The sequence below is a fragment of the Paroedura picta genome, chromosome 5 (assembly GCF_049243985.1).
Source record: "Paroedura picta isolate Pp20150507F chromosome 5, Ppicta_v3.0, whole genome shotgun sequence".
In the NCBI taxonomy this organism is placed as follows: Eukaryota; Metazoa; Chordata; class Lepidosauria; order Squamata; family Gekkonidae; genus Paroedura; species Paroedura picta.
In genome coordinates, this window is record NC_135373.1 from 43,535,281 (window position 1) to 43,548,301 (window position 13,021).

General features: G+C 46.5%; 1 protein-coding gene across 3 annotated transcripts in view; it reads left to right on the top strand.

The window, feature by feature from the left end:
* Positions 1 to 12,954, top strand: part of COL8A2 (collagen type VIII alpha 2 chain) — a 167,398-nt gene extending 154,444 nt beyond the window's left edge. For all 3 annotated transcript variants that reach the window (XM_077337546.1, XM_077337544.1, XM_077337547.1), the window contains one exon: positions 7,983 to 12,954. In XM_077337546.1, the coding sequence (XP_077193661.1) occupies positions 7,983 to 9,904 (1,922 nt within the window). In that variant the 3' untranslated portion in view covers positions 9,905 to 12,954. The remainder of the gene's footprint in view (positions 1 to 7,982) is intronic.
* Positions 12,955 to 13,021: the final 67 nt, after the last annotated feature.

The following is a 13,021-nucleotide window of genomic DNA, read 5'->3' on the forward strand; positions in this document are numbered from 1 at the left end:
AGACTGGAAATCTGAATTCCGATTTTGTAAAAAAAAGAAAGAAAAGGAGACATCAAACATTGCAGCAACTGTCAGACCATTGCATTAATTTCTCACATAAGTAAACTGATGCTCAAAATCTTACAACAAAGATTGATCAAATATGGAATGAGAAATGCCAGATGCTGAAGCTGGATTCAGAAAAGGAAGAGACACTAGAGATCATATTGTAAATTTACACTGGCTACTGGAGCATGCAGTAGAATTTCAGAAGAAAATCAGCTTGTGTTTCATGGATTATAGCTAAGTTCCTGATTGTGTGAATCAAGAAAAGCTATGGCTGGTTTTAAACGAAATCGGTATGCCATGACATCTGTTTCGATGCACAGCCTGTATTTTGGATACTAAGGAACTGCACGACTTTAAGGTCAACAATGAAGAAACTGAAATTATTAGAGATTTTCTATTTCTTGGTTCCATCATCAACCCAAAGGGAATCAGAAGAGGACTGAGGCTGGGAAGGGCAGCTAGGAAGGATATAGAAAAGATCCTTAAGGGTAAGGATGTGTCACTGGTGACCAAGATCAAGGTAATTCATATTACAGTATTTTCCATTACTGTATGAATGTGAAAGATGAACAATGAAGAAAGCTGACAGGAAGAAAGTTGATTCATTTGAAATGTCATGTTCTACAGATATAATAGAGCCTCTTGTGGTGCAGAGTGGTAAGGCAGCAGACATGCAGTCTGAAAGCTTTGCCCATGAGGCTGGGAGTTCAATCCCAGCAGCCGGCTCAAGGTTGACTCAGCCTTCCATCCTTCTGAGGTCGGTAAAATGAGTACCCAGCTTGCTGGGGGGTAAACGGTAATGACTGGGGAAGGGAATGGCAAACCACCCCGTATTGAGTCTGCCAAGAAAACGCTAGAGGGCGTCACTTCAAGGGTCAGACATGACCCAGTGCGTGCACAGGGGATACCTTTACCTTTACCTTTACAGATATAACGGTCCTCTGAAGAATAAAAAAACAAATATGTTCTAGATCAAATCAAGCCTGAACAAGCCCTAGAAGCTAAACTGACTAAACTGAAGCTATCGTACTTTGGTCATTTTAGAGAAGCTTCACTGGAAACAACAATAATGCAAAGTTGAAGTTGAAAGCAGCAGGAAAGGAGGAAGACCCAATATGGGATGGATTTTCCCAATAAAAGAAGGCATGGGCCTCAGTTTGCAAGACTTGAGCAGGCTGTTATAAATAGGACATTATGGAGGTCATTCATTTCTAGAGTCGCTTTAAGTTGGACATGACTTGACATCATTTAATACATATGTGCACAACCACGTCATATTGGCTCTCCTGTTGGAGGAAGAGCTCCTTAATTTGGAAGAATGTTGCATAGAGTAAGGTGACCAGAAATCTGTGGTCACAAGGCGGGATGTGCCGCCACCGCCACCATGGCGGCAGCGGCGGCAGGAGGGCCCTCCCTCCCCCACGACCCTTAGAAGGGCAGCGGTGGCGGCAAGTGGGCCTCCCCCGCTTCCCCCTCCCTCCCTCCCTGACTGACCTTAGGGCGGCAGCAACCTGGGAGATGGCAAGGTCTGGAGGCAGGAAGGCCACCTGAGCAGGCGGCAGCAGACCTGGCCGGGAAGCCCCACCCCGGAGCCCGGGCACCTGTGTGGGAGCCTTCTGAGCCCAGGCGCTTGCTCGGGGGCCTCCTGAGCCAGGCTGCCTATTCAGCTGCCTGCCGCACAGCAAACAAATTAATTTTTTTAATTAATTAAATTAATTAATTAAATTAATTAAATTAATTAAATTAATTAAAAAAATATATGAGAATGCCGCGGGACAGGCGGGAAATGCCATGGGACACGGGGCAAATGCCCCCACAGCGGGACAGACCCGCCAAAGGCGGGACAGATGGTCACCTTAGCATAGAGGATGGTTGAATCCACCCCATTTTCACTGTGGTTGTGACTCAAAGAGCTGCACTGGGTGAGTTCAAGGATTTCTGCCTGTATCTGGAAACTATCAATGACCCTCGCAAAACCTCATTTTCAGTGCAACTGAAAACTATAATGTTTAGACACAGTGAATTTTCTCAGGAACAAAATATTCCTGTAACAAAAGAACTATTTTTTGGCCAACACACAAAATGAATAGGAAAAATACGCAAACTGACTTCTCTCTCCTGGCTCTCTTCTGCCTCCCGCAAAACCCCAAGATTAGCATGAGGGCCTTTTTTCTCTAGTGGAAGCAGCTCTGCCTTCTTCAATAAAGGGAAAGGGATAGAGAGAGGCATAAGGTTAAATGGGAAGGTGGGAATCATCATGAATTTAGTGCAACATCACCACCTAGTGGTTATTCTGGAAGCTGGCAGTAATTTTTTTTTCAAATCCCCATCAGCATCAGAATGCATTATTGATCCACTCTTCAAGACACAGGTTGCTGTTGTTTTTAAACACAAGAGCCAATATTAAGGGAAGTAGAAATGTGGTTGCAATGAATGCACAGGTGTTCTACCTTCATGTTTCTGGTTCCTGTAGGACAACTGTTCAGTCTGAGCAGGACTTGACATTTCACAAGGCTGTCCAAAGGGCAGATGTTAAGTGAGTTAAGTAGCCGAGTCCAAGTCGGCCTTCTGACCTTTATTGTTTATAAAATACCATAACTGCACATAGTGCTTGAAGCAAGAAAGAAAAAAACAGCTCCTTGCCTCCGAGCCATTTACAGTCTAAATTCCAAGTCAGGCAGAATAGCCGGCAGACACAATACAATCTGCTAATTATGACATTTATATTGAGGCTTACAGAATTGTACAGGGGTGGCCAAACTGGCTCTCCAGATGTCCATGGACTACAATTCCCATGAGCCGCTGCCAACACTGGGAGGGGCTCATTGGAATTGTAGTCCAGGGACATCTGGAAAGCCACAGTTTGGCCACCTCTGGTATTGTACATTAGATATCTACTGCATCTTCTGGGTACCCATTTGAAATAGCAAGGCGGTATAGAGCAGCAGTGGCCAGAAGGCAGATTCATAGTCCAGTGGACTACTGGGAAATTTCTTCTGGATACTCTGCAATACTTACAAAGAATTCTGGGGTAGGGTCACTCCAACAAGCCGCCATCTGAAGTAAAGCATATACTTCAGATTGTCTGTTTATTAGATATTTATTTATTGGATTTCTATAACCACCCCTCTTGGCACAGCCATCTCAGGGCAGTTTGCAACAGAATATAATATACAACAGTCAATAAAACCAATTAGCATTAAAGCGATTAAAAATAGAAAAGACCACTGTAGCTGCCAGGCTGTCAATTAGACAGCTCCCTTCTTGGTCCAGGAAGGGAGAGAATTGTGGAGGAGCCTTTTGATGTTCCAGCAGCTCACTGGCCTCAGCTGTGAGGCCCCTAGCTATTCTGGTATCTCATTCTACAAGGGTTGGGGCCAGAACCAAGAAGGCCCTGGCCCTAATTGAGGCCAAGCGTGTGTCTCTCAGGCCAGTGATCTGTTTGCATTGGTGGAGCAAAGCACTTTCCGGGGGATATAGTAAGGTGGACCCACAGGTATGTCAGGCCCAGACCACGAATGGCATTAAAGGTCAGTAACACTTCCTTGAACTTGATCTGGAATTCTTTCATGAGCCAGCGCAGCTGCCTCAGTATGGGCCGAATATGGGCCCTCCAAGGTGTTCTAGTGAGGACCCATGCTGCAACATTCTGGACTAATTGTAGTTTCCAGGTCAGGGACAAGGGCAGGCCTGCATAGAGCGAATAACAGTAATCTAGCCTGGAAGTGACCATTGTGTGGATCACTGTAGCCAGGTGTTCTGGGACCAGGTATGGGGCTAGGTATGGAGCCAGGTATGCTAGCTATGGGGCCAGGTATGGTGCTAGTATGGTGCTAGGTTGAAGATGGTAGAACACCTTCTGTGCAACTCTAGTGACTTACACCCCCATAGATAAGAAGGAATTGAAAATCACATCCAAGTTCCTAGAGGATTGCACAACCGTCAGCAGGGTAACCACCCTTCCCCTCCCGGTCCCTTCCTACCCAGCCACAGGACCTCTGCCTTGGAGGGGTTGAGCTTCAGGAAGCCCTGCTTGATCCAAGCCATCACTGTTTCCAAACAACTGGTGAATGTTTCTGGGGTGAGTTCAGACAGCTGTCCATCAGAAGACAGAGCTGGGTGTCATCCACATATTGATGACACCCAAGTCCAAATCTATGGACCAGCTGGGCAAAAGGGGATAAAAAGATGTTAAATAATGTGCAGGATAGTATCACACCATGTGGGACTCCACAAGAGTGTTGACAGTGGCACGATTGCTTATCACCCACAGCAACCCTCTGCCCACGACCCTGGAGGAAGTTCAGCCACTGGAAGGCTGTCCCCCATATTCCAGCATTGGAAAGGCAGTGAGCAAACGAAACCTGCCTGTCTTGTGCAGCCAAGTTGAGAAGTTTCTCTCTCAGCACATGCCCAATGCTGCCTTCTTGTCTCCATTTGCATTAATCCAGAATAATTTGTCCCCATTTTCTTGCTCAGCTGAAGAAGTGTTATAGTGTCCTGAATATCCCGATTTTACTCCTGAACCACTCTTATTGTGAATACAAAAGGATGGTCAAAGGGGACAGGGGCATCTATTAAGTGGTCCATATTAAAACACTCATTGTTGGAGACGAGGGAATAATTTTCGCTTCTTGGCATAAGAAGGGTAATGTCTGTTGATCACTTTATATTTTTTGTAGTATATGAATCTTAGATCCTGATCCTTCATTGAGCAGGGGGTTGGACTCAGTGGCTTGTATGGCCCCTTCCAACTCTATGATTCTAAAGACTGGGAACGTACCATAAGGTTGAAAAGCTCTACAAGAGAGAAATCCTCCAGAGAAGCCACACAGGCCGATTTGCATGTGCCGTGGAGTTCCATACCAACCAGGCACTGGAGGATCAGAGTCTTCTGATCATGATTGCTGCACACGTGAAGAAGGGGCTTCAGTCCTCCATTCCATTTGCATGCATATACCAAACAGAGCCATTACATGCAAGCTCCTCAAAAGAGCACTCTCCCAGGCTCTCTCCATTTGGACAAGCGGGTGTTTTTCCATACATGCTAATATTGGAAGAAAGCTCTCCCACACCTGGGAGGCACAGAGGTCCATGTCCTCCTGACAGCTGCAAGGACTCGGCTGTCAGGCCATTGCCTCAGAGCAAGCCTCGAGCATCATGCCTTCATTCTTGCCCTGTCAGAATGAAATAAAACAACATGGTCATGTGAGAGAGAGACTGACAAGTATCAGAAACTTCCTGTTTCATCAGCACAAAAACCTTGTGAAGTAGGCCTCAAGTGTTTCATCTCCGCAATAACCTTAAATGTTTCTTCTGCACAACGACCCTGTCCACCCGGTTTTGCTGGAGGAGCTGATCTTTATAATCTGGAGATGAGCTGTAATTCCAGGAGCTCTCTGGGCCCCACCTAGAGGTTGGCTACCCCTGGGTTGGAAATATTCCTGGAGGTTTGGAGGAGGGCCTTAAAATGTACAATGCCTCAGAGTCTACCCTCCAAATAGGGTAGTGTGCCAGAGTTGGAGGCCATCCAAACATTCTGGTACTGTTAGAAACCTTTTTCTATTTTTCTGCTCATGTGGTCACCACTGGCATTTAGAACTAGGGCTCCTTGAGTCTCAGCAGGAGGGTACAAAACCACCATCACCACCACTACCCTGACAGTTTCTGTTCAACAGAGGCTCCGTTACTGTGGTGAAATAAGATCGCATCAGGACTGCATTGTCCACTTTTCCAGCACCAGCGTCCCCGGTTTGGTTTTCCTGTCTGCTGTCTTAGCCAGCTAGAAGCTGGCAAGTTGTATCTCTCCCCACGTTTTTCTTTTCATAAGACTGGGGATTGTCCCCCCCCACACACACACACACACTTGTGCCCCCACCTCTTGTGAACTTGACTGTTTCCTTGTTTCGATGACCTAGAAAACAAATTCTTTTAAACTATCAACTCCATCATAAGAACATATTGAAATAATTTTCCTGGGAAGGCATTTTTCCGGATGCAGAAAGAAGAAATCCTGCTTAAGTATACAAGCTTAAAACCCCACTCTCCCTGGCTGCGTTATTCAAGTGACAAATGCTGGTTGGCAAGAATTTCCTTCAACATGATGCTCATGTGACCTTTATTAGGGTGACAGATGTTAGCCAGCCTTTGATATGCAGATAAGTTCGGAACTTTTCTGCTAACAGAAGAAAAATAAGATCAGGCACGCCCAGCACTAATTCTTCTGATATATATAAAAAAAGAACATAAATGCACAAAAATATTGCATTGCAGGCTGTTCACTCAGCACTCACTTGTGTCATTTAATTTACTGCAATGATTTCCTGTTGGCTGAAATAAATCATTTTTAACAATCACTGAACATTCTTTGGAGTTTCTTCAAAGGGGTGGTTATTAACCCAGCCACTAGATCAGGATAGCGCATAGAATCATAAGAGCAGAGGACAGAAGATCCCAAAACAGAGCATTCATTGCATAGGTTAGGTTTTCCACACAGGTTCCTATAAAGGCATATAAAACTGCAGCATACAATGAGTCTTAGGAGGATGCTGAGACAGTTCAGTTCTACAGGCCAAAAATATTTCTTTGGATCTAGGAGCCAGCGCAAACAATTAAGAGCCAGACTTATTTTTCAGCCATCAGGACTCTGCATTTGAACGACTTCTAATTACTACCACAAAACCTAATCCTAGCTTTAGTTAGGTGCAGTGTGTGTACAATAAACAGAAGGGTTACCATGGTTGTCTTCACCACAATAAAATGTGGTCTAAAACACCCGTTTCTGAACTGTTAATGGTAAAATAAACGTTAAGTAAATAGGGCATGGGGGTTAACTTAGAAACTTACCCAGAGGGCGGGCAAGCACACACTCATGCGCACACATGGCTCCAGCTACCATTACTTACGATGCATTAATGTATTATTAATATTACCTTATGCTTTTTAATAAGATAAATATCTGCCTTGTCCCTAACCATCAGGTTGGCGCAGAGATTTCCAAAGCAAACACTTTGATTTCTCTTTGTAAAGTACACTGAATTCTAGGGGATTCATTGGCTGTTTTGACAAAGGATTATCATTGGCTGTATCCTGTTGTGACACAGATGTAACAGAACTGATTTTTGCTATATATTTCCTGTCATGTAAGAAGATCATAGTCTGACGAAGGGTGCTTGCACTCGAAAGCTCACGCCTTGATTAAATCTTTGTTGGTCTTAAAGGTGCTACTGGACTCTGATTTTATTGTGCTACTTCAGACCAACACAGCTACTCATTTGAACCCACCAAACTAAGAGACAGCCATTGTTAGTGAGCAGAGGTTTCCAGACCACGGCCACAGGAAGGAAGGGGAGAGGAGCAAGAGTTCCTTTGAAAATACCTGTTTTGGCATCAGTACTGCATCTGCTCAGACTTTCAGCAGCAAAAGAACCTAGTTCAGATGTCAGGCACCTGAGTTTTAGCGCAAAACCAAAAAGGGAACGGAAACCCAACTTTAACAAAGTCAGGAACTCAAAAGTTGAGCTGTAAAACAATATTTTAAAAATATTTATTACAGTGCACCGATATAATGTTAAAAACAAAATAAAAGCTTTACAGATCTAACTGCACATGAACAGACCAAATGCATTTCGACCCTCAAGGGTCTTCCTCAGTGGTCAATATTATTATACAATGCACTCCTATCTAGAACCAGTTTACCTGGGTGGTCAAGGGAAATCTGTTTGGTGTAGCCCCAACGAACACACATGTAATGCATTCTCTATGCAGAATAAGACAATAGCTGAAAGTGGTGGGCTAAAAAAAGAAACACTATAGAAGTATTTGCAACAAAAAGTCAGTATTTTTTCTTGGGCTACGCCGGGTATTTGCTAAATTTTAGAAGTAGCACCCTCGTCTCCACAATTCTGATTAATGTGTCTCTTTTCTCTTTGCAGATATGCCACCACTCCTGCCAATGGACCTCAAAGGAGAACCTGGACCTCCTGGGAAGCCTGGCCCCAGAGGTCCTCCTGGCCCACCTGGCTACCCTGGGAAACCAGGCACCGGCAAGCCAGGACTTCATGGCCAACCAGGCCCTGCTGGCCCACCTGGCTTTTCTGGCATCGGCAAACCGGGCATCCCTGGGCTTCCCGGCAAGGCAGGGATGAAAGGGATGCCTGGGATGAAAGGAGAGCCTGGCATAAGAGGAGAGCAAGGGCCAAGAGGCTTGCCAGGCCCACCGGGCTTGCCTGGACCGGCTGGGATTTCTGTGAATGGGAAACCAGGCCCAACAGGTAGTCCAGGCCTACCCGGATTCCGGGGGGAGCCTGGGGCAAAAGGAGAGCCGGGTCCCCGTGGCGAACGTGGCATGAAGGGTGAAAATGGAGTTGGAAAACCAGGGTTGCCTGGGCAACGGGGGAATGGAGGAGGCCCTGGCCCTGCGGGGCCTCCAGGACCTATGGGCATTGGGAAACCTGGACTTGATGGATTGCCCGGGGCTCCAGGTGAGAAAGGAGACTTGGGGCCTCCGGGTGAGCCCGGGATCACTGGGCAGCCTGGGGCAATGGGTCCCCGTGGCCCACCTGGAGTTGATGGAATTGGCATACCGGGTGCAGCTGGAATACCAGGCATGCAAGGCCCTCTGGGTCCTAAAGGGGAGCCTGGCCTCCGTGGTCTTCCGGGTATGCCTGGGCCTACAGGATATGGGAAGCCAGGTCTGCCTGGCTTGAAGGGAGACCGGGGCCAGCCAGGGATACCGGGAGCCCTTGGTGACAAAGGGGAACCTGGGATAGATGGTGAGCCGGGAGAGATGGGCCCACCTGGTGTTACTGGGTCACCAGGACCTCCTGGTTCTATGGGCATGCCAGGCAAGCATGGAATTCCAGGCCCAAAAGGTGAGCCTGGACCAACTGGGCCCGCAGGAATACCAGGCATGCGTGGGGACCAAGGGCCTAGTGGTTTTGTGGGGAAGCCAGGGATTTCTGGAGAGAGGGGGTTGCCTGGGCCCCAAGGGATGTCTGGCCCAATGGGCCCCAAAGGAGAAAACGGTTTCATAGGGCTTCCTGGGGTGCCTGGACAAACAGGGCCTATGGGCCCCAAGGGGGACGGTGGTATCCCAGGACAACCAGGCCTTCGAGGGCCATCAGGCATACCAGGTTTACAGGGGCCTTCTGGTCCAATGGGCCCTCAAGGTTTACCAGGCCTAAAAGGAGAGCCTGGCTTCCCAGGGCCACCAGGAAATGGCAAAGTAGGTGAGCCAGGAATTGTTGGTCCCATGGGGCCACCAGGGGTTCCTGGAAATCCGGGATTAAATGGACCACCGGGACCACCAGGGCCACCCGGGCCACCCGGTGCACCAGGGATGTTTGACGAGACAGGCATCGCTGGCCTTCATTTGCCAGACGGAGGTGTAGAGGGAGCAGTGCTGGGGAACGGCAAGCATGGAAAGCCACAGTATGGCAAAGGGGAACTATCTGCCCAGATGGTACCTGCCTTCACTGCCATCTTGACCTCGCCATTCCCAGCCTCAGGCATGCCAGTAAAATTCGACAGGACTTTGTACAACGGGCATAATGGCTATAATCCAGTGACAGGGATCTTCACGTGTCCCATCTCTGGCATCTACTACTTTGCCTATCATGTCCATGTTAAAGGAACTAATGTCTGGGTGGCACTTTACAAGAACAATGTACCTGCCACCTATACCTATGATGAATACAAAAAGGGCTACTTGGACCAGGCTTCCGGAAGTGCTGTGCTTGAACTCAAAGAGAACGACCAAGTCTGGGTCCAGATGCCATCAGATCAAGCCAATGGTTTGTACTCCACTGAATACATCCATTCTTCTTTCTCTGGATTCCTTCTCTGTCCCACATAACAGATGTTGGACATATTTCTTATCTACTTTAGCCATAAACTGTCTTTCAAAAGAATAAGTAAATACAAAATGTCACTGGGAAGATGGTACAAACTGGTGGTAAAGAACCATTTCAGCCAAGAAAAGAAGATCAGTAGCAGAGAGACTTTATTGGCAGGCATTTTCAGTACCAATCCTTGTATTCAGAATTTAGTTTTCCCTAGTGACTGTACATCAGACACGGATGCTAACTTGGGGATTAGTTGCCAGTCCACTCTCTTAAGATGCACAGAAGGCATTTGACCGATGGCAGCACATGGAGAACTGCAGCCTGCAATGTATAAAGGTGTAGAGTTTCTTATTAGATTGGGGCATCTCCTTCCAAATTTAGCATTTGCTCATGTTTCAGTTTCCTGTTGTAAAATGTGATCGGAATCAGTCTCCTGGGGTAATAAAGACTAAATAGGGTGAATCGTCGAAGTGCAGAACACTTTGCATGAACATCTACAGAACGATCAACACATCTCTATAGTATCCTGTCTGAGGTATATAGTGAACAGGATGGCAAGCAAAACATATTCCAGAGCCATTCAGAGACTGTTGTGATCTCATGCCCCTTCCGAGACTCTTTTTAAGTCACATGATTGTGACTATTGGCAAGGAAAAATACTTGACATCCACACCTTGTGCAAGGGGCCCAAAAACATCATCGGCCCTGATGAAGGGGTGCCTTACACTTCCAGTACAAAGGCACCACAAGGCAGTTTCCGGTGCTTGCTCTCTCAGCTGGGAAAGGATGTGTTACACTATCTTCAAAGTGCCAGTTAATAGACATTTTTCAGGATGTGTAAATTTTTTTTGTTCTTGTTGCTGAAGGTGGTGGGAGTGCCCAGCCTCCATAAAATTTCCAATTTACAAAAAGTAGAGTTCATTTGTAACATTTCCCTTCAGTTGTTTTTTTACAACGGTGCTATTAGCTACTTAATGTTATTCACAAGTATAGTGCAATATCTATCACAAAAAGGTGCAAAATATTATGTGCAAAGATTTCTGTGATTAAGAAAAAAGGAATAATTTCATTGTCTTTTTTTTTTAAACCACTGTCTCACTAATGCTTGAAATGTCACCCATCTGACTCTGGGTTACAAGGTTACTCACAGCTTTTGGAAAGAAGAGGTATGGATTGTTGGTCATGTGAATATCTTCATTTAGGAGCATTCAAAGCCGTTTGTTCTACAGAGTGCCTTAAGAAATAGTAATGCCTTATCCTGGAGAAATGAGATGCTGTTTAAATGATACCACATAAAATTATGCAAAGAATCCTTTCTGTATAGAACTGTGCGGGGGGGGGGGGGGATAGAATAATGAATCCAGCCTGTGTTCAAAGACTATTCTGTTCATGCATCCAAGATGCTCACAATATGGCCAGTGAGTTGGTATGATTCTCCAGGTTTACTGTAGATAGAAATATTTAAACCATGTTAGAAAAACAATACAATACAAGGAAGCGCGCTTACCCTTTCTGGCCGGGACGCAACTTAATATCGCATCTCAGGCCAGGAATTTAGGGGTGACCATCGATGCCTCACTAACACTCGAGGCACAGGTTAAACAGGTAGCTAGCCGGGCATTTTTCCATCTTCGCCAGGCTCGGCTACTAGCGCCCTATCTGTCCTCTGAACACCTGGCCACAGTGATCCATGCGACGGTCACCTCTAGACTAGATTTCTGTAACTCGCTCTACACCGGCCTGCCTCTGGGCTTGATCCGGAAACTGCAACTCGTCCAAAATGCGGCTGCTAGAGTCCTCACAGCTACACCATGGAGGGCTCACATCCAGCCAGTTCTGAGGCAGCTGCATTGGTTACCGGTCGCCTTCCGGATCAGGTTCAAGGTTTTGGTTTTGACCTTCAAGGCCATCCGTGGTCTAGGCCCAGCATATATGAGGGACCGCCTTTTGCCCTATATCCCCCGCAGGGCTTTACGCTCTGCGGGGGCTAACCTACTGGTCGTTCCCGGCCCCAAGGAAGCCCGCCTGGCCTCGACTAGGGCCAGGGCCTTTTCGGTCCTGGCCCCAACCTGGTGGAATGAGCTCCCGGAAGAGCTGAGGGCCCTGCGGGAATTACCAGCATTCCGCAGGGCCTGTAAGACGGAGCTCTTCCGCCAGGCCTATAACTGAGGCCGGGCGGAAAGAAGATCAGCCCCCCCCTCACAAACTGGTGGTAGAGAGCGTCACCCCCCACCGTAGATGAGGATGCGGAGAGCAAATGAGTAGGCTACGCCATCGCTGTTACAATTATTGTAAATCATTGGTTTTTATTGTCATTTTATGGTTTTAGGGGACGGGTTTATGTAAGCCGCCTCGAGCCTTCGGGGGGAGGCGGGGTATAAATATAAATATAATAATAATAATAATAATAATACAATCAAGGCTGAGTTTGTACCAGGTGTTCCACTGCAAAGGTATGTGTGTGCAAGGGAGACCCTAATCAGGATTACAGAAAATAGATTTAAGAAAGAAAAAAAAGAACACTGAAGGACTTGGGTTCACTGCTTTGGGCTGTAAAGCCTCCTTCCTCTAATAAACAGCATGACTTAGACACCACAGAGTCCAGGCCCAAGATTTCCTATACCTTCTGATGTTTTCAAAAATTCCTGAAGACGGGGAGAATGCCAAAGGCCCAGTGCACTTGCAGAAAGATTTTTGGTTTCACACTGGGTCACAACAGGCTTCATCTGAGGAAACCCCAATGCACATATTTTCTAGGTGACTAATATTGGAAGGAGTGCTTGGAGTCTTGTGCACTCAATTTAAGCATACTTTCTTTTGGAGAAGAGCATTAAAGCTTCCATTTTTAACACCATTGGTTGAAAGAAAATGTGTTACCGTTTAACAGAGTCACACGGCCAGAGGTGGAAAGAGTGGCAGATAAGTACTCTAGCAGCGATTTAGGATCACGCTAAGCCAAGATCTGCTCCCAGGTGCCTTGTACACAATTTATTTATACTGTGTGCTAACACAGACACAATCTTTTTTTTTTTCCTTTGTGGATCCCTTACTTGAGTTCTGGCTGGTAAGAAAACACCAATGACAAACTGCACAGACTCAGTAACATTAGCTGATTCAGTTCTACATGT